General features: G+C 38.8%; 1 protein-coding gene across 4 annotated transcripts in view; it reads left to right on the top strand.

Moving 5' to 3' along the window:
• VPS13B (vacuolar protein sorting 13 homolog B) overlaps window positions 1-21,753 on the top strand; it is a 434,787-nt gene that overhangs the window by 396,484 nt on the left and 16,550 nt on the right. For 3 of the 4 annotated variants that reach the window (XM_021529420.2, XM_021529422.2, XM_021529419.2), the window contains exons 44-58: window positions 1,037-1,192; window positions 2,514-2,777; window positions 2,928-3,011; window positions 3,182-3,357; window positions 3,829-3,999; window positions 4,663-4,864; window positions 5,841-6,029; window positions 6,469-6,615; window positions 7,815-8,080; window positions 9,612-9,739; window positions 10,333-10,532; window positions 13,015-13,133; window positions 14,302-15,116; window positions 19,302-19,478; window positions 20,414-20,584. In XM_021529420.2, the coding sequence (XP_021385095.2) occupies window positions 1,037-1,192; window positions 2,514-2,777; window positions 2,928-3,011; window positions 3,182-3,357; window positions 3,829-3,999; window positions 4,663-4,864; window positions 5,841-6,029; window positions 6,469-6,615; window positions 7,815-8,080; window positions 9,612-9,739; window positions 10,333-10,532; window positions 13,015-13,133; window positions 14,302-15,116; window positions 19,302-19,478; window positions 20,414-20,584 (3,265 nt within the window). Of the gene's footprint in view, window positions 1-1,036; window positions 1,193-2,513; window positions 2,778-2,927; window positions 3,012-3,181; window positions 3,358-3,828; window positions 4,000-4,662; window positions 4,865-5,840; window positions 6,030-6,468; window positions 6,616-7,814; window positions 8,081-9,611; window positions 9,740-10,332; window positions 10,533-13,014; window positions 13,134-14,301; window positions 15,117-19,301; window positions 19,479-20,413; window positions 20,585-21,753 lie in introns of those variants that run through there. The other variant, XM_021529424.2, reaches the window with a different exon arrangement.

Here is a 21,753-nt window from a genome sequence, read left to right as displayed (position 1 = left end):
CCTCAAGAGAGAACTCCCACAAGGCCTTCATATGACTGTTTTACAGAGCTTAAGTGATGCTTAGGCTCTATGCTGGCCCTCTGCAAAGAATAAATTTTACCCAGAATGCTTATTACTTTGATCCCTTATATTTAACTCGCATCCTTAAGTTTGCACAGCCACAAAAGATCCATACAGAGCTAAATAGCCAGATCTTCAGCTGGTGTAAATTTATGTAACTTCATTGACCTACATGGAACAGTACCAATTTTCACTACTCTGGCTTAAAGAATCTCCATGGGACAGAGGTAAGTGCGTATGGTGGGTAAATGGATGAAAGGCTCTTCAAATGATGAAAGACTTTATTGCTCTGGAAGTGATTTAAGTTAAACTGGAAAAAAGCCACTCCTTTTCCGGAATAAATCACATAGGGAGTATAATTACGCAGTTAAATCTCTTCTCATGCAGTCAAGCTTGAGCTTACCACCACATTTGTGTAAGAAATGAAATGTTTCCCATCTCTCAGCAATATACCACATTCTGCATTTAACAGACACATATATGCAAGCTATACAAGTCCTTCTTTATTTTCAAAGGGAAGGGTATTTGTAATTTTCTGTCTTATTCTGAAGGCAAAAAATTTGTCATGGATCTGTGTTCTGTATCACCTTGCTGGTAATAGAATGGGCTTTTAGAACAATTTCAAAGGCACTGAAGAAAATCTCTTATTTCCTGTTTTATGCTCTCTAGTCTACTTGCCCTTTTTTTTTTTTTGTGAACAGTTGTGTGCCTGAATGTTAAACATACTGTTAAATAAGGTAATTTATAAAAATGCTTGGTTCAGAGCCATTTTATGGTATTATGGTTGCTTCTGATTGTGTCTGAAATCACAGAATTACAGACTAAATGGATCATTCAGACAACTGGTGTGCTTAGCATTGCTGAGATTTCAAACCAAGAATACTTCTCTGTCATGGGAATTTATGTCCTACTGCAAGGCACTTTTTTTTTCTGGTTATGTATTGAAGTAGTAATTTCTTTCTTTCTTTCTTTCCAGCTGTTACACATCTGTATTGAAGGCTGGGGAAACTGGCGGTGGTCTGAGCCATTCAGTGTGGACAATACAGGGACCTTTATTCGCACCATTCAGTACAAGGGCCGGACAGCATCACTTATTATCAAGGTTCAGCAGCTCAGTGGAGTGCAGAAGCAAGTAAGGATTTGATCCAGTTAGGAAAAATAACATGCGTAATTTAAACTGTTGCCTATTCGTGAATTAGTCACTTTGTTATTTATTCTCTCCTACTGGGATCTGAAAAAAACAAGTATAAAAGTCTTTTGGGGTTAATTTGGGGAATTTTTACAACCTTTTTCTTCACTTAGGTGTTGATCTTAGCATTTGAAAGCTCAGTTACAAACATGTATTTGATATGCTCCCATAAACATACCTTTGCATGGTTCTTAAGTTCTGACAGTGCTAAGTTACATAATCTCTTACAGTGTTTTAAGCTCTTGATAAACAGATTTTTCTCTTTAATTTTTTTAAGAACCTGCTCATAATATATTCTGGATAGTAATTCAGGCATACATATTTTTTTAAATAAAAGAATTACCAAATTAACATTTGAAAATCAGCTGCTGTGCAATAACTTTCCCTTTACTATCTTTGTAAAGAGATGTGTAATAACACTGCAGCCGTTCTGCCTGCTTTGGAAGAAGCCAGAGCATGTGGTGGACAGAAGATGATCAGCTCATGGATGTGGCAGAGCTGTACTGCACCACAACAGCACAGCTGGCCAGACAGGAGCAGTGCCTGGTGTCACTGAAAGCCCTGCTGAGATTTCACGTGGTGGGCTGTAGCTGTGGTGTAGGCCCCCATTCATGAAAAAAGAAATTATGATGGTTGTGCAGGGAGGATACATGTGGAATGGTGTTCCCTAGTATAGCTTGGAAAAAGTCAGATACATCTCTACAGTACACAATTCATGCATGATGGACAGCAACAACGCCAAGTCTAATCTGGTCATTTTCTAGGTGTGTGCAATTAAATACAGAAACACGTTACAGTCATTTAATGAAATTATAAGCTCTAAAATGGCAGGCATACTGTGAAAGCTCTGCATCATTGGCTTGTGATGGGAATGTGAAGTATCCGCAGAAACCTTTCTGAAGTACATCCCTGTGACTGCTCAGAAATGTCTCAACATTCAGAGACCATCACAGAACTCTTAAAATCCAAACCAGATCTGTCAGCCATGGGTAGTTCTGCTGAGTTCAGTGGGAAGGAAAGTAGTGTGTCTTTCAAATGTGGATACTGCCTTAGCAATATTTCAAGCATTTTAATGCCTAGATTTCTATTAAATTGGACATACATTTGGCCAATAAAAATAATGTTTTACCAATCACTGCCTTCAACACTGCTCAGGGAAAACTAAAGTAGGGAGATTATTCTTCTACAGATTTTCACTCTCTAATTCAATTTTGACTTTTTTCCCAACTGTTTACATAAGAGCTGTATTTTTTGTGTGTTTTAGATCCTAATCTGTGGAAGACAGACAGTCTGTAGTTACCTTTCTGAAAGCATTGAACTGAAAGTAGTTCAGCATTACATTAGTCAAGATGGACAGGCTGTTGTTAAAGAACACATCAACTGCCTTGCAGCCAAGCAGAAATTGCCTTCATATATCCTAGAAAATAATGAGCTCACTGAGTTGAGTGTGAAATCTACAGAAGATGAAGACTGGTCCCAAGATGTATGTCTAAGTTCTAAACACACAGAACACAGCACTGTCATTCAGGTATGACAAGAAATGGGTATATGGAATAGAGCATTAAAAATGTCTGAGAGAACTGAGTACTTTGCATTTAGATTTCTGTTTGATATAATGAAATAGTGTATTTTATCATTCTGAATAATGTTAGTGTAATGCTGATCTTTCTACAAACAGGTACCATCTTCAAAGAGTTCAATTACATATGTGTGGTGCACAGTTTTGACTTTAGAGCCCAATTCACATGTGCAACAGCGATTAGTAAGTACATTTAATGTCTCTCAAATCTAAATGTTCATGCCTTATATGTCATATAATAAATTAAGGTCAGAATGACCCACTGTAAAGATTTCTCAATAGTTTGTTTCAACAGTTGTAATACTGAAATAAAGCTGGCTTTAAATTGCTGTATTTTTTTTTCCTTTTTGTAGATTGTTTTCAGCCCTCTTTTCATTGTAAGGAGCCATCTTCCAGACCCTATTATCTTACATGTAGAAAAAAGAAGCCTGGGACTGAATGAAACACAAATGATTCCAGGGAAAGGACAAGAGAAAGCACTGCAAAATATAGAACCTGATCTTACACACCACCTGACTTTTCAAGCCAGGTAAAATACTCATTTTCCTTGAAAATGGTTCATTTGTATGGAAAAGAAAGAAAAATTTATACTTCAACTTCTTCTGCATTTTTTTCTGAAAGTATGCCGTGCCCAGATGGGATATGAAAGAACAAGCATATGTAGCTGAAATTATTGGAGCAAATATTAAATTTGGTGTAACTATCCTATGCACACTGGCATTTGTTTAATTAAGCAGTCCATATTCTTGTGTTTTAAAAAATAAATTCCTGAATTATCTTGAAATGTTTTTTTGAGAATACTGAAGAGTTTTTATGGTCATTACAGTGTCATAACAAATCCATACATGTCAGTAAATCCTCAGGAACTTATTCATCCATGATTACCATGAGACTGTTCTTGCTGGGAAGAACTGTCCACTTGGGAAGCCTCATTAGAGAAAATGTTAATGGCAATACTTGCTTTTGTTGTGTAAGTGACTGAGTCTGTTTTCAATGACAGAGAAGAAGATGATCCATCAGAGTGTGCAGTCCCTATTTCAACCACTCTGATTAAACAGATAATGACTAAATCCCATCCGGGTGGCAACGTCAGCCAAGTGCTCTCCGAGTTCTATGGCATTGCTAGTCCTCCCCAGCCTGCATGGCCTTATAATAGGAAGGATTCAGACAGGTAATTCCTTGCTAAACCTTCTTCATGACTGTTGTATTTCATTTCCAAATAAACTGAAACCACATTCTCCAAGGCTATATGTGATGAACATTGAATGTATTTTTAGCAGTTACATAATTCCTGCATGTAAACTGCAGAAGCTATGGCAGGTGGGGAAAAAAATTAGGTCAGCCTCAGGGCTGCCCTTGTTTACACTGAGAAGATTGCATCAGTATGGATTTTTTTTAAATGGAACAATTTTTTGTGAATGCACTTTCTTTACTGCAGCTCTAGAGGCTGTTGTTTATTCAGCTGATATTTGTTTCAGTAGAGAAACAGGGAGTTCATGTAGAAGTAGTTGCTGGGGAAACAAAAAGGAAATGTGATTTGATGACTACAAAAGTCACAGGTTTAGCTCTGAAGGACAGTGGTAACTTTGTTAAGGTATTTATTAATTGACTAAATTTAAGTTGCACTTGTGGAGTTAAAAATATGCCTTTATAGCCTACACCTGTCTGGCTCTTTCTGACAGCACCTTAGTGTGTTCCAGAATGATAAAGTAAGAAGAGAAGCTTTTCTGTCTCACAACTAGAAAAGGCTTGCAAATTTCTGAAAATGACACCTTAGCATTTGTAATCTTGAATTCATTATTCCTTCAAGCTTTTGCTTATTTGTTTTTGACAGCAATGAACAGCTCTCCCAGTGGGATAGTCCAATGCGGGTAAAGCTGTCAATGTGGAAACCGTGTGTGAGAACTCTGCTGATTGAACTCCTGCCCTGGGCTCTGCTTATCAATCAGTCCAAGTGGGACCTCTGGCTGTTTGAGGGAGAGAAGATTCTTCTTCAAGTACCTAGTGGGAAAGTAATTATACCTCCCAACTTCAAGGTAACTTTGCCATTCACATTAGCAGGCACAGTTCTGCTAAACGCACGGATTCTGAAGAATGGTTATTACTGCAGACGAATCCCACTTTCCAGTTACCGTGTCTGTTTGTCTGTCAGTCATATGATGAGGACTACCAGTAACAATGGAAATTCACCACACTGACTGAGTCACCGAGTGGGTAGCACAGCATACTTGGTTTTGAAAACAACATCCTAAAGATGCATAGTTAAAAATTGTCTGCAAGACACTAGGAAGAAGGCCTTCATTCCATCAGCAGCCTTTTCCCCTTCCTTTCAGTTTAGTCAAAGAATATGCAACATGGGTGTAAGGTAGCAGCCTACAAAAGTTGCTATAAAGGCCAAGTAAAGACTTTGTGTCAACATGTCACTTGAGAAATTGTTGACCACAGTAGCAAAATTGACAGCCTGAAAAGAATATTTGATTTGAGAGCACTTTATGTAATATTATTTCATAGCTTTTAATGTTACCAAGAAATTTGATAATGACACAGAATGAATTACAATAGAGGAAAATTTTCTTTAGAATGCCTGCCTTCTTTAATTCAGGGTCTTCCCACATACCTTGGCCATGCACATTCTTTTTTATTATAACTTTGCTATTCTTTAGTTTCTAAATAATTAAGGTGCTGCGCAAGAAGCACAGCAGCTTGTTCATTCCAGTTCAGCAATCTGATACTGCTTGCTTATTCTGTCATCTTTTCCCCCCATGTATGTCTGTTAATAAACAAAAGGTCTGCCTTGTAACACCTTTCAGTGTAGACTATGACCTTGATCCCCTGTAAGGATCAGTTCCTTATCCACCTTGTGGTTTCATCTATCCTTGTACCACATTGAAAGCATCAGAGGGAGAAAGGCAGGAAATTATATTCACTGCCTACTGGAAACGGCATTTAGAACTGTAGTAGAAATGTATCAAATTGTGAACAACTGATGATCAGTAATTTTTTCACTTGCAGGAAGCTTTTCAGCTTGGAATATACTGGGCAAACACTAATACTGTGCACAAATCAGTGGCAGTTAAACTGGTTCATAATGTGACCTCCCCAAAATGGAAGGATACCGATAATGGGGAAGTAGTAACGTTGGATGAAGAAGGTTTTGTTGAAGCTGAAATTAAACTTGGTGCTTTTCCAGGTCATCAAAAGGTTAGAAGAAAATTTTAATGATTTGTAACTTTATCATGTAAAAACAAAGTCAAATAGCAGATAAAACAATCAAATGTATGCAGCGTGAAAGCTTCTCCCTAATTATGTTAATATATGTCCAACATAAAGAGAGTATAAATAATGTATGAAATATAATTTAAAGAATTAGATTGCCAAAAAACATACTGTGCAACCCATAAAGATAATACAATATCTCCTGGAAAAAGAATTAATGAATTTTCAATCTTGTTTGGATAACATTTACAGATGCAACTTCAAAAGTACATGATGTGGCTCCAGTTACGAAGTGCATGGATATAGAGAGGGTTTGTTTGATTAGAAATTGAGCAGCACTTCTATTGCTGCATTTCACTACCTTTTGTGGTTTTGTGTGACTTCATCACAATTTTCATTTCATCACAATTTCATTATCTTACAGTTGTGTGAATTCTGCATTTCTTCCATGGTTCGACAAGGTATACAAATTCTACAGATAGAAGATAAGACAACAATAATCAATGATACATCATATCAAATCTATTATAAGCCACAGTTTTTTGTTTCCAAATCCCACTCAGGAGAAGAGGTAAAGCACTGTAGATACGGATTTTGTTTGTCATCTGTTGAAAGTGGTTGTTTTTATATGTAGCTGTATTTAGATGAGCTGCATATAGCAGGGCTTGGAACAGAAATCTTTTGACATAATAATCATAAAGTAATTTATATCATGTAGACTACTGAATCCTGGGTAAATTCAACTCCAGTAATTAACTGTGTTCAGAAATCTGTGCAAGCAGCAAATTCTTACACATTGCAGAATTAGTTCTGCCTGCTCTCCATCTGTTCAGGCACTAATGGCCATTTCTGTAAAATAGGCAGTGTAATCCGTAGTAGCTGTTGAAAATGTTCTCAGAATTTTTACTGAGTTTGCATGTAAAAAAGGTATATTGGCCTGGCAGACTGAAAACTTTTTGTTATCCTTTTGGGAAGATTCCAGTTATCTGAGCAAAGCTGCAGTACTAGAGATGTGCCCAAAGTTTATGTATTTCATAGACTGCATCAAATTGTGAATATCAGTTTTCTAATAATATCACAGAATATTTAAGGACTAGCTTGCAAGAACCAATATATATGCATGGTCAATATATTTTAATCAACCATTCATACATATTTATTGAAGATTACATTTATCGTAAAATATGTGGAAAGAATTCTTAGGATCCAACTTAACAGAAGAGCTGGCAGATGAACAAATTTTTGAAGTTCCTGTTTCTGTATTGTTTTCCTTCTGGTTTAGTTTTCTTCGCATCAGTATCTATCGTTGTGCATCACACATTTTGTGGCAGTCTAAATATAGGGAACTGGGAGAACGTTGAGGCTAAAATCCATTCTTATTTTTGTAACCCTAAATGGATTTTGTTCACACAGTTGTGTTACAGGAATGTAACTTAATTTTGGTTGAGTTATGTTGTGCTATTGAGAGCTGACTGTAAATCACAGAGAATCACAGAAAGGCTTGAGTTAAAAGGGACCTTAAAGATCATCTAGTTCCAAGCCCCTCAGCATGGGCAGGAGCTGGTTGCTCAGGACCCCCAGACAGCTGTGCTACAAGCCTATACCCGAAGGCAGGATTTGGGCAAATAGCCTTTAATGCAACACACTTAGTGTAACCTTTAGTTAGCTGTGGTCGTTGGCTTCTTGAGAGTGTTCTGTGCAAAATCAACACGGATAAAGCTCCTTTCAGGAGCCAGCATGCCGTGCTACCATCACCTTTTCCATTCCCAGGCCTTCCACAGCCCCGACAGCGCGGTGTTCAGCGTCGGCCCCGGCGTGCCAGGCTGCCGCGAGGCGCCGAGCGCCGTGCCCTGCTGGGACCTGCTGGGTGCCCCGGCGGCGGGGCCGTCCCTCGGGGCCCGGCGCCTGGTGCTGGGCTTCGGCAGCGCCGGGAGCCGCGAGCTCTGGAGCCTCCCGGCCGTCGTCAGCGCGGAGCTGGCCAGGCAGAGCGTGGCGGTGCCCACGGGCGCGCGCGCCCACAGTGGATTCTGCACCAGGTACCGGGCACTGGGCACTCCCCAACAGCCAGCTTGGCTTGTTGCTGTCAAGCCTCTGCTAGCCAGAAACCGTAAGAGAGTAATGCCAAAGTCAAAGTAACACATGCCCCCCATATGAAAGGGCAAGTCTTAACTTGATTTAAAAAGTGTTGTCTTCTGATGGTTTTGATGCCTTTATTGTGAACAGTTTAGTGATATGACCATGTACAAGTTGTACACTTTTTATAATGTATGGTCTGCTATTTTTTTCTGTGCATGCAAATAAGAGCATGAAAAGCTTATATTGGGGAATTAAGGTGTTTTTTAATTTGTGAACAACAATTTAAGAGTCCAAGACAGTGTGTAATAACGCAATACAAAACTGTAGGTCTTGTTTATAGAAGGTAGACATATATTTTTGTAAGCATAATAAGAGGATAAAGAAAAGACAAAAGGGATGAAACTATGTTGAGATTACAGCAAAAAAAAAAAATCTTAAAGTTTTAAAGCTTGAACTGTGCAGTTGTGCATTCTATTTACAAACTTATGGAACGAGCTAGTTAAAAATAGCAGTCCAGTGACTTGTCAGATGAGCAGCTTCATTTCTTGAACCTGATATCTGAAGCTATTTGTGCTTATACTGGTACAAACAAGAAACAATCTGCTGAAACTAGAGAAGCTACATCAGTATATATGTGATCTTTATCTTGCCTGAAATGCTTGATATTCTTGAAATCCTCACACAGTTCCTCTGCAGCATCCAAGAGGTGTCATTTTGGATACTAAAGATTGTCATACAGACTTCAGATTTTAAAAAAATTTAATGGAATCAATAAGGGAAGGATTCCTTATCATTCTGCCACAGGCATAGAGAATCCCATGTTCCTAATCAGATTTTCAGACTTTGAATTTTTTTAAATCACCTTGAGGTTAAGGGTTTTAGCAATAGCCAATAAATTTGCTCAAGAGGAAAAAAAAAAATGCATGTTTATGCATTAAGATATTTTATGTAGCTAATGAGTAGAACTAAATTAATTTAATCTCATTTTGGAAACTGATGTAGTGATAATCCATAACATTATCATTTAAAAGAGCAAAAGCATTGTGGAACATTCCAGGGCAGCATTCAGTTAGATTTACATATTGGCTCAAATACCTTTCATGTGTACCATAGAAGTATCCATGCAAATTCTTCTGGAAAATTTTAAAGATTTATGTTGTAAATGTGGGCATACAATCTCATATTTTTAATTTAATATAAATCTCTGCTGGCTAGGGCTCTCATCTTGTAGACACACATTTCAATTTAACTCCAGAGTTCTCTCCACAAAGCAATTTTTTCTCTCATGTTTTTTAGGCTATTTCCACATGTTCCTCTGTTGAAGTGGAGATGTGTACTTACCTAAATGTAGATAAATATCTATGGACTTGGAACCTGATAATAAAGCATCTTACATATGCTAGTTTTGAATGTTTTTAATTGTTCAGGGTAATAATATGTAAAGATTTCATCCAAAACAAGCATAATCCAATATATCTGCTTCTGTTTTAGAGCTATAGCCCTGACTTATCAAGAGCATCTTGGCGTGGTGTACCTAACACTTACAGAAGATCCTAGTCCTCGTATAATTATCCACAATAGGTGCCCCATTCCATTGCTTGTAAAAGAGAATTTCAAAGGTAGGTACTATGCAATAACTAGAAACAGTGCACTGATGTAGAATAACTTATTTTACTGTATCTCCAGTCCAAAATTGAGTTCAGTGGGTGTTTTGGTTATACCAAGAACTTGATGCCCTCATGAACGTCTGTCTCAAAGTGAGAGACTCTGGAAGCTATTGGAGCTAATTGTGAGGTCAGGAGTATGAACTTAAATATTTGTCTCTGGGCCTTTAGGCCTTCCTAGTTCCAGTTGCAAGGTGACCCAGCTGTAGGAAATCCATAGGCAGTGGAGTTTTGCTGACATCAATTCAATCCCATGGAACATATGTATTTCCTCAGATTTGCAAATGTAACAAAACATATTGTCAAAAGTCTTGTTACAGTAAGTTAATGTAATGATCAGCAGAATATTATTTCTGTAAGACATTATGAAATAGAAAGAGAAAAGGAAAAAACCCAAACATATAATAATTTAAGTAATAGAAAAGCAATGTTTTTATTTATTAGGAATATTTCAGACAGAAACTTTCTAATTTGTGCAAGCATAGATGAGTTTTGATTTCTTACAGGTTTTAGAAGGCTCTGATCTTGTATATTTTATAAAATTTCAGATACACCCAAATTTGAAGTTTACTGTAGAAGGATTCCAGCTGAATGTTCGGTTCATCATGAACTTTACCATCAAATGTCCAGCTATCCAGACTGCAAAACAAGAGATTTATTGCCCAGTATTCTCCTGAAAGTGGTGTCATCTGATGAATCAGAAAATGAGTGGAGTGATGTTGTGGACATCAACAACCAAGGAACACAAGTAATTCATTAAAAATTACTTCCTAATTCACACCATAAATGGTCTCTGACCTGCACAGTGCATTGTTCCTCTGCAATAAGTGTATCCTTTCTGTTGGTTTAAGAGGTTTTATTTGACTCCTGGGAACACTCCTGTCTAACTAAGCCCCTTCCTGTGGAAGTTTTAGAATACAGATTATCTTCTCTACTATCTCTTTGTGAAAATAGCTAGATTTAACATAGAGACTTTATAACTCTGTTTTTTTTTTCACTTTTTAATCAATCTGGTGTTGTCTGGAAATATCAGTCTTGAAAATTTCTGGGCACTGTGAGCAAAGAATGCCACAGGATCCAGGAAAATTTGGTGACTTAATTATCGCAGGATAATTATCTTAATATCTTGTAGGAATCATCGTGGTCATTCTCCCTCTGTGTCTTTACAGAAGCTACTCATGTCTTTCTAAAACAACCCCTCCCTTTTCTTTCCTTCTGTTATTTTTCTCTGGGTTTTGAGGTAAATGACTCCTTGACTGGAGTAATTCTTTTTGATGGGAATTTTTTCCATCTTTGAAGTCATTAGTTTACATGGAATCAACATAAACTGCTTGGCTCTTTGAAAGAAATACTAGTTTCAGATGTTTTCCCTGGGCACGAATCACAAAATGCTCTTGATTATTGAGTGTTATGTTATATAGCAAGTAGTTCAGTTCCATTCAGCAAGCCAGTCAAGCAATGCAAGGTTTCGAATTTCAGTCATTAATGTTATGCCAGACCAGGGTTCTTTATAAGTATCTGGCTCCTAGAAGGAATTAGATGCTAAGACAACATTTGGGGATCATTGTCTACTTGAACAGCTCTCCAAAAAAGTATAGCCTTCTGTTATTGAAGTTTTAGGATGTACATGTTGAAAATTTTCCCAGGATTTTTAAGTCTGTCTTTCTCTTTGAAACTATGAATATAAGTGAATAAGGAATATACTAACAGTGTCACATACAATTCAGTTCAGGTTGTGAAATAACTGGGATTTAAAGGATCTTAGGTAATTTGTATTTCTTCTGTGTAGTCACAGATGAGCACTTCCTTTTCTATTAGAAAGTAAATTTAAAATTACTTAAAGCTAATACCTTAATAAATATTGAAGTATTTATCATCAGAATCACCTGAAATTGGAATTTAAAATGACCAATCTTCAAGATGAGTGGAGATTTATTTAGAATAATTGGAGTTTTGAAAATTCTGTACATGTCCTTTTTTCTCCAGTTCCATGTAGGATTGTGAATCTCTTCCACAAGCAAAGGATTAAAACTGACATGTCAGAACTAGAAATTCTCTTATATGTAATTGTCAGAAGAATAAGAAATTTGATTAATAAGAAATTGAATTATCTGTACAAGATTATTATGAATAGCCTAACAATCAGTTTAAGTGCTGATCCTACTAAACTTCCAATTGTTTTTGCTTCTGGTGACTTGTTAACAGCAGTAAAGATTCTTCAAGATAAATAGCTGCTTATTTTACCTGTGCTAGCCCAACATCTTATTTCTCAAGTTTGCACTCCATTATATTATAGCTTCTGTCATTGCAATCTAGTCAATAATTGTGTTGATAGTAACCTTGCAAGAAAAGAGAAGCCAGTTTGCTCTAACAAGGATTGCTGTGAATTTCCAAACCTTTAAAAGATCCTAATCTTTTATATTCTGAGAAACACAAAACTTGCATGGAAATATTGCATAATTAAGCTCCAAAAGCAGTACATCAGTTCTCTAAGTAGGATATTCCTAAAGACAACTTGTCCAGAATGAACGTTTGTACACCCGTAAGCAAGACACAAACACAAACCTGTTGTCAAATTCCCATTTTTCCTGCCTTTTTAGTTGTTTTACACTTTTCAATAGATTTCTACCATTTTCTAGTGCTGGAACCTCGCCTGTGAAGGTGTTCTCACAAACCAGTTTAAATGGCTTAATAATGTGTTAGGTCTTGAGTTGTTAATGCAAGTTTTCATGGATCCAAAATGTTACTTACTTTTCAGTCTTCATGATGCTATCAGCCATTCATCCACCCAGCTCTGAGCTAGGGCATAGCAACTAATGTTAGTTTAGGGTTTGTTTTCTAGAGGAGAAAGTGAGATTTTTTAGAGCTCCAGGAAAATGCCTTTCTGCTTGATCCAAAATCACAAATTAAAATTTTCTCTTTATTCTTCTCATATAAACTCCATCCTCCCTAGCACATCTTGCTTTTTTTCTGGAGAAGTGTCTTGTTAAAATGTATTCAGTTATGCAGTTGAATGATGAGATGCAAATTTCATCTCCCTAAATAACTGAAATACTTAAAGTATCAGAGCAGTTATTTTCTGAATCACTGAAATCTGACTTTTTTCCTGAATAGTATCCTGATTTAAGTAAAAGATATCAACCAGAAGACATAATAGCATTAATTTAATTTATTACATTAAAAATAGTGATTTTGGTTACATTCAATGTGTTTTTAACCCTCTCCTTTAGATTGTGTTCTTAACTGGCTTTGGCTGTGTTTATGTGGACATCACCCATCACTGTGGAACAAAAGTCATAACCTTGGCCCCAGAAGGAAGAGCAGGATCTGTTAGTATCAACCTCAACAGGTACATAAAGCACATAAAAGATGATTAAAAGCATGGCTGGGAGCTCAGTCAGCTTTCTAAGTGTTAACTGACTTAGAAACTTTAACTTAACTGTTTGTTTTGTTTAATACTGCTGCATGCTCTGTAGCGTATGTTTAGACCATATGGCTTTGTATATAGCAGTTTAAAAGGACAATCTAACATCAAAAGTCATGTCAATTTAGGGTAAACATTAGATGACTGGTACAAAAAGAGGACCTGAGTTGTTCATTTTTTAAAAAAAATACATTTTCCATAGTAATTAATTTTGAGTGTGTTCATCAGTTTAAAATGTATTTAGCCAGGTCTTACCATCTGTAATCTTACAAGCTCCCAAAGATTTAATATGCAAGAGGTGTAGAAATAGCCTTACAGTTAGTAATTAACCATGCTTGATTACAACACCCTTCTTGAGAAGATTTCCCTGCTTCCATAATACACCACAACCTGGTCCTCAGCTTCATTCAAGTGCAATTATAATACTGCTTATTTCTAAGCTGCAGAGTGTTTGGCCTCCAGCAATCCTTATTACAATCCAGTGTTACAACTAGAGTGGAATTTGTTGTGCTGTTTTTATTTTCATTGTTATTAAGTCTTAATCCCCAGGCAACTGGTCATCGGCAGTACCTAAAAGTCGATTTGCTAGTTAAACTTGGCAATGGGCAGTTTCCATTGCAGGGGGAGGCCCTCAATGTCATCAGTTTAAAAATACTGCAGTGACTTCACTGGGGGGCACTCGCTGCATATGATGTGAAATGATTACTTGTAATAGTAACCTTCAGTGAAACATCTGAGGCTGCATATGAAGCATCAGATAATTGTATCTGTGGTGTGTTTTAATATCTGTCTCTGTAAAATGTAATAGGGAATTATTGTGTAGATAGAGATATTCCTATCCAAACTATCCTATTGACTAATAAAAAAGACAACCCTGGTATAGATGTGTACTGTTCCATTTCTTAGAAGACCTCCTGGGTGGTTCTGCTGTGGTGATTAAGGTTGCCAAATCCCAGTAATGTTCACAAGACTTGCACAGTGAGTTTCCCACGTATTATAGAGAATGTCTCTCTTGATAGCTCTTTGAGCAAGCAGGATGCCAGGTGAGCTCAGAAGACAGGAAGTAATAAAATGTTTTTCCCATCCTGTCTAGAAGTCAAGAGCAGACCCTGTCGCTGAAAATGTTCATCAGTCAGTTGAGCCTTGCTGCATTTGATGATATTACAAACCACAAAGTGTCATCTGAGCTCCTGCGTCTCACAGCAGATAATGTTTTCCTCCACATGGTTTCAGCCACCAGCTCCCTGTCACAGGAGTTCCAGCAGGACTCTGTGGAAGACCTCCCACAGTTTCATAGTCTCCAAGTGTATTGTGAAGACTTGCAACTGGACAATCAGTTGTACAGCAAATCCAATTTCCATTTTGCAGTCCTGCTGTGCCAAGAAGAGAAAAATGAAACCACGCAGTGGTCAAGAATGAACAATCTCATTGTTTGTAACAAGGATTTGGAAAGTTATAAGGAAAACTGCTTTATAAAACTCTGTGTTGCTTTTTCTAAGGAAGAGAATTTCATGTTTCATGTGAATGACCTCAGCTTTGAGCTCAAACCAGCTAGGCTGTATGTGGAAGACACCTTTGTTTACTACATCAAGACTTTGTTTGATACATATCTTCCAGAAAACAAAACTGCTTGTAAATCCATGAATGCTTCAGATACTACCCTGATAGTGCCTGAACAAGTGAGAGAGCATGCAAGAGCTTTAGTCAAGCCAGTGAAGCTAAGAAGATTAAAAATACAACCTGTTAATCTCCTTGTCAGTATTCATGCTTCATTGAAACTGTATATAGCCTCAGATCACACCCCTCTCTCCTTCTCTGTGTTTGAGCGAGGACCCATCTTCACCACAGCCAGGCAACTTGTCCATGCCTTGGCCATGCATTACGCTGCTGGAGCACTTTTCAGAGCAGGTCAGTACTTTTACTTAACAAGCAAGATTTTCATTGGGTGCCAGGATTCTGTGACTGTCACTCAAGATGAGTACCCTAGATGTTAGCAGGGCAATTTTTGTTCTCCTTAGACACTGTTTGATAATGATACTTTTGGACACCATTCAGGTCCTGTCACACAACAGAAGGGAGATAAAATAGCTGAGCAGACACCAGTGAAGAGTTGCAATGTTGTGCTAAACATTAGCCAGCCACCTGAAGGCTTTAGCCACCTGAAACCCTGAACACAGCATAAAAATGTGTTCTAGCTGGCTTAGGTTTTGTCATTTCATATTCTAGCACTAGTCAGAATCAACCCGCATTCCTTACATAAACTCCCCAAAACAGTGTTTAATCGAATTATTCAGCATGTTGCTCTGCATTCAGAAGTAAATTATAGGCCAGAATGCTGTTTTGTTGTTAAAACTCCTTTTGGTTGCAGTTTATTATTAGGAATCTGTCTTTCTTCATACAACCTTCAATCTAAACTGGCACACAGATGTTTGTTGTTCTTTGATCCAAGAACTATGAAGTTTGCTGTTAACAACTTTTTCCTATATAGGATCAATAGCAAGAAATTAGTCCTTTTAAGTTATCAGGTATATTTTGTTTTCCATAAATACTAATGTAAAAATAATGAAATCTGATCTCTGATGTGTCTTGGTGCAGCACAGAATTTGTGCCTGAGACTGAAGGAAGCTCCTCCATGAGCATATACAAGTAACAGTGCACACTGAAATGGGGGATTTATTGTCCTGCAATACTAATAGTCAGATTTTCTGATGCTTCCATTTGGACTGGAAGCATAGCTGCAACATGACTTCTGTGCACACTTTCCAAAGCTGTACACGTGTATTTCATCTGTTTATAGATGCTGGCATTGTGTTTCACTGTGGGCATACCTGACTTGCACTGCTGATTGTGACAACAGTGTGCACAGTTGTGCACCAGAACAGTGTACCAGTTCATTATTTTCTTGTAATATTATGCTTGCAAAATTTGCAGGTTTTTCTTTTTGCTATCTGTTTGGATTTGTTTTGTAGTTAAATCTCACAGTAGAGAACGGCAGATCTAGTTGCTTGGTAATTAAGAGTGAAAATGTAGCCAAATATGGTCCACAGTGTAAATGCTTCTTCCCCCATCACTTGCTCTGGGATCAGTGATGTATCTGAAATCAGATTTAAGTATTAAGAACTGAGATTTGCTATTAACTGAGGTGGAGCTTCTCTTCAGGAAAATACATATATATATATATGTAACTCCCTTTTAGTACTTTTAGTACTACTTTTAGTAGTACTAAAAGTACTAAAACTAAAATGCATTGTTTGAAAGGTGTCGCCATTATTAAAATGGTGAATTGTACTGATTAATGTTTTTTTTAGCAAAGAAAATGGTTTTTATTGAAGACTTTGTGACACTTGTCAAAAAAGCTGACTGTGGCAACAAAGTAAAAAAGGAAGGAAAAAATCAAGCAAAAAGCTTTATGGGATCTGCAAACTGAGTTTTTTTCTCACCATTAGCACAGTTGGTCTCTTATGGAAGAGGACCTTGTGCTTCTGCATTGTAACTACATTAATCTGGAATATGTGTTGTTTGACACCCTTCCGCTCACCACTGTCTCATATATAAATCCTTGGTAGCATTTGCACAGACAGCCTGCCCATACAGCCATACCTTATACTCAGGGATATACACTCTTTTGCCCCAAAGCTTGCTGAGGGAGGTGCTTCAGGTTGCCGTATGTGTTGCAAAGGAGTGGTCAGAATCCATTAAAGCCATGGATTGGGCTGGAGAACTCTGTTCAAATATGCTGATTAGCATTGCTTATCTCAAATCAGCCAAACCTGCAGTGGAAATCTCCTTTGCTCATTAAGTTGTCCCCTATATAAAAGTGAATAAAATTCTGTTCAGAAATATCACTGGTACCACATCTAACCCCTATACTTGCCTATAAAGAAAATTCAGTGGTTCTCTGCTAATATAGTCATATTTATTTCTTGTCAGTGGATATAATTATTATGCATAAGTGGGAAATGGTAACCTGACATGACACTGTATTTCTGCAAAGTAAAATGGCACATAGAACTTGTGAACTGAGGGGTTGTTCCTGGTTCCTCATTCTCCTGTTCCTGACTCACAGACCTTCTTCCCTGGGTTGGGTGGTCCAAGCTGGCAGTGTGGAGCCATTGGGTTTGCTCTGAGCATTGGCCAAGGAGGGTCACCCATGCCGCAGGTTGTGAGCATGGTCCATCCAGAGCTTCCCAAACCTGACAGGCAGGGACAGATTACAACAAACCATTCCTGGCATACCAGGCAAGCCCTCAGTTTTGTGTTTAACTGTTGTCATTCCTGGTCTTTATCTGTTTCACATTCCTGAAATGCTGGCTGACCCAGCAGGCGAGTGGAGTTGGAGTCCCCCATGTCCCAGGCTGGTGGTGCCTGCTGGGGATGTTGCAGGGCACCAAGGCACCAAGCTGTGGTGTCCTGTAGCCACTTGCCATCACACCACCACGTAGGACAAGGAATGTCAAGAATATTTAGGGGGAAAAAAAGGCTCTAAGGAATTATTGCAATAATATTGATCAGAAGAAGCAGAAAGAACATCTCTCCGGTCTGTACACACTTCCCCCATCCCTCCAGCTTTTCAGCACTTCACACAGTGGCAAAGATAATTTATTAAAAATCCTACAGTGGGGGAATTGCAGGCCCAACCTGGAGGTCTGCTTCCCCTGATCCTGGCAGGAAAGGACTGCCAAGGGTTGCTCCTTTCCAGGACAGCGGGGCCACAATGTGTGTTGCTGCTCTGTTCATTGCATTGCCAGTAGCACTTGGGTTTTGTTTCTGTAGTCCATCCCACCCTCTCTCTTATGTCCACTCTGGTTCCCACTTTTCATATTACAAGTACTGGAGTTCTCAACCTACCAGAACTGAAATGTGGGACAGATTCAACAAGAATAATAGATTTTCCGGGAGCTTAGAATGATAGTATGAGATTAATACATTTCATATGAGTAACATTTTCTCTTCTGTTCAGTTTCATGATTCAGCCTTCCACAGGAATGACTGGGAGGGGTTAAAAGAAAACAAGAAAAGCATCTGGATAGCAGGAGTTTTCAATGATGAGATGAGAATGAGGAGGGCAAAGTGTAGATCAAGGGCCCGTATGGGAGAGCAGGAGGCCAGTCTGTCCATCCTTCAGTCTCCTGGCCCTGTCACACCTTGTGTGCTCTGACAGTGCCAGCTGAAATTCGTGGTACCAGGGCTCAAAGACCAAACAGTTCCTGTTTCACATTTATTGCCATTTCTGAATTGCTCTCTCTGGGCTGCCAAAAAAAGAGTTATGCAGCACTGTTTCCCTAATAAATCTGCTGCCTACCAGCCTGAGAAAGACAAGACCTGCAAATAGCTTTCCAGCAACAGATTGCTGTGTGCTCAGCCATCCAGCAAGCTGCTGGCAACCCTGCGTTTATATAGGAAACCAGATCTGCAGATACTTCTCCTGGGATATGCATAAGGAATACTCCCCTATGAGTAACCTAATCAGCATGTAGATGTCATTGCTGTTTACACAACTGTACTGAGCAGAAGACATTTGTCTGGCTTTCACTGCACTCTGAAAGAAAATGATCAGCTTAGAAGGGTTGGGGTGGATTTAAAATAACTTCTTAAGCACTTGTCAAAAATCTGCATCCCTTTTCCTAACACTCCATCAAGCAATTGACCTGCACACTCCCGTAAAGCAGTACATTGTATCAGTGTAAACTCCCTGTCACAATTCTATCACGTAAGGATGTGAAATCACAAGGCTGCCTTATAGTGTCTAAAACCAACCCAACCGTCTGAGCTTGCAGTCCCATTCCTCTGTAGCTGTGAGGCTCTCGCATCCGCCTCCCTCATACACTTTTAGCAGAAATACGGGAAGCTCCTGGAAGGAAGTAATTCTAAAGCTATTTGTGAGTTTGCCAAAAGGATTTCTTTGATTTACGAAGTATGAAAGATTGCCATTTCTGAATTCATAGTGGATGAGTTATTTCCTGTGTTTTGCTCAAAGGAAGTTCATAATGCAATGAATTCTAGTGTGAAAAAGATAATTAAGGAATAACCTTTTCACAACTGCTGCTTCTGCAGTTTTTGCAGCTGTAACATGTGTCTTATTTCTCCTCACAGGCTGGGTTGTTGGATCGTTGGAAATTCTTGGAAGCCCAGCTAGTCTGGTGAGAAGCATAGGGAATGGCATAGCTGATTTCTTTAGGCTCCCCTATGAAGGGCTGACCAGAGGCCCGGGAGCATTTGTCAGTGGAGTTTCCAGAGGAACAACATCATTTGTAAAACACATTTCCAAAGGTAGAGCTTTCACGTTATTACTCCAACTACTGCTTTGTTGTCATGCATTGTTAAAAGTTTTAAGCAATAAAATCTGTCCATCCTTCAGTCTCCTGGCCCTGCCGTGTGCTGCTCTGACAGTGCCAGTTGAAATTCCTGGTACCAGAGCTCAAAAACCAAACAGTTCCTGTTTTAACTAAGCTAAGAGTGTAACTGGCTCATATGCAATGTCTCATGTATTAAACAGATCACCACTTTACTGCAGTGCATGAGAATGTTTCAGAAACTTCAGAATTTTAAACCTCCCAGTGGGAAATAGATACTCACTCAGCAAGTATTTCATGTGATAACTGCAGACGTGCTAAAGGTGTTCTGCACTTCTGCTAGCCATCAGAAATTCTACACTTGGTCGCCTGATCACATTTATTATTTAAAAAAAACCCAAGTAGCTACAGTTGTCATAGCTGTGTGCGTTCGCGGACGGGTCCGGCGGTGGGGCTGTCCTGCGGTGGAGCAGCAGGATTTCCCCTCGCCCAGCCTGTACAGACAGTGCCATCGCGCGGCTCCCGCCGCCGCGCTGCCTGCGCCCCGCGCCTCGCTCAGCCGCCCGCAGGACGCGCCCGCGGCTCCCGCGCTAAACATTTGTTTACGTTTCCATCACCCCCCTCTCCATTTAGATTAGCCTTACACAAGTCAGGGAGCTGGAGAAGGATGTTCAGATGAGTTTCTGTTCCCACCAGGCAGACCTGGAGCAGGCTAATGTAAAAGGCGTGACGTGGGCCATAGCGGCAGCGTGGTGATGCTTAACGACTAGCAAAGCGTGTTACACATGGCTGACTGTTCACTTGACTCGCCGTTCTGCTCATAAGCTCAGCATTGCAGTGAGACATACACGTCTCCGTGTTTTAAATCAAAGCATTTTGATCCAGACCCAATGTATATCTCCATGCATTTAGGTACACTGACGTCAATTACCAATCTGGCAACAAGTCTTGCTCGGAATATGGATAGGCTGTCACTCGATGAGGAGCATTACAACAGACAAGAAGAATGGAGAAGGCAGCTTCCCGAGAGCCTGGGAGAAGGACTGAGACAGGGGCTCTCTCGTTTAGGCATTAGCCTTCTAGGTAATGTACTATTAAATATCAAGTTAAGTGATAATACTATTTTCTAATCTGCTCACTAGCCTTTTCTAACTGTGAGTTATAATTTCAAATTCTTTGTGTGGGGGGGTCAATGTCTTATGAAAAAGCCTGACAGTAGGTATATTAGATACTGTTTATCAAGATTTACTGACTTTTGTGTATGATTTTTTGCTGATAAAATAATTGCAGATATAGAATGGGTTTGCACTTCCTTTGTGAAATAATATTTTCATTCGTACATGATGTAGATCTAAGAGGGAAAAAAGGAATAATTCTGCATTGGGCGGCGTGACTTGTAACTAATTCAACACGAAGACGTCATCATGCTGATGTTTACTTTCCAATGAATTATAGGAATCCCTTCTGAACCTGCTGGTTTCTGCAGCATTGTAGATATCAGAGATTCTTGGGTTTGTTTGAAAACCACTTCAACTTAGTGCAGATGTTAAGTAAGCTTTGATGAGGAATTCTGCTTTTACAAAGAGACCTAGATCATCCTGATTCAGTGTAATTTTATTCTTCAAGCACCCGAATGGTTTGGTTAGAAGTGAAGATTACTCTATCCATTTCAAAATAGCACCTAAAATTTTGAAAACTATCCCACAGTGGAAAAATTCTCTGCAAGAAGTTTTGCAGTAGGGGACTGGATTTTCTAGGTTACTTCAACTTGTCACACAGCAAAGGAATGCAGAACTGTATTGTTTGGCAGAGTTCCTCAGTACATATTAAACAGTATGAATCTCTTAGAGATCAAAGTGACCAAAAGTAGTCCAGTGCAAAAGGTTAGAAGAGCTGAAGCTTGAAAGGATTTGTCCTGTTTCCTAATCTTCAGTAGTGTATACAACTTCTAAATTTGCAACCACAACCCTGAAAGCCCCAAAGAGGAAGTGGTAAAAATGTTACAAGTTTGGGTTAAGTTGCTGGGAATTATTTTAAGCAATAACATTAGATTATGTGAAGCACTGTCATTTGATAATGCCTGTAAACCAGCAAGCAAGTGTCCTGGGAGAAATGTGCATAAAGGAGAAATTCCATGTATTAGTAGCCACTGTCCCAATAGTAAGCTGTTTCTGGTGTTGCAAATCAAAAGCAGTTTGGAGGAGGTTTTATTTTTCCCTCTTCTTTATTGGGCTAAGGGCAGTCAGGTTGAG

This window comes from Lonchura striata, chromosome 1 (genome assembly GCF_046129695.1).
Source record: "Lonchura striata isolate bLonStr1 chromosome 1, bLonStr1.mat, whole genome shotgun sequence".
In the NCBI taxonomy this organism is placed as follows: domain Eukaryota; kingdom Metazoa; phylum Chordata; class Aves; order Passeriformes; family Estrildidae; genus Lonchura; species Lonchura striata.
Note: the sequence above shows the minus strand (reverse complement) of the source record. Positions and strands in the feature narration are given on the sequence as shown.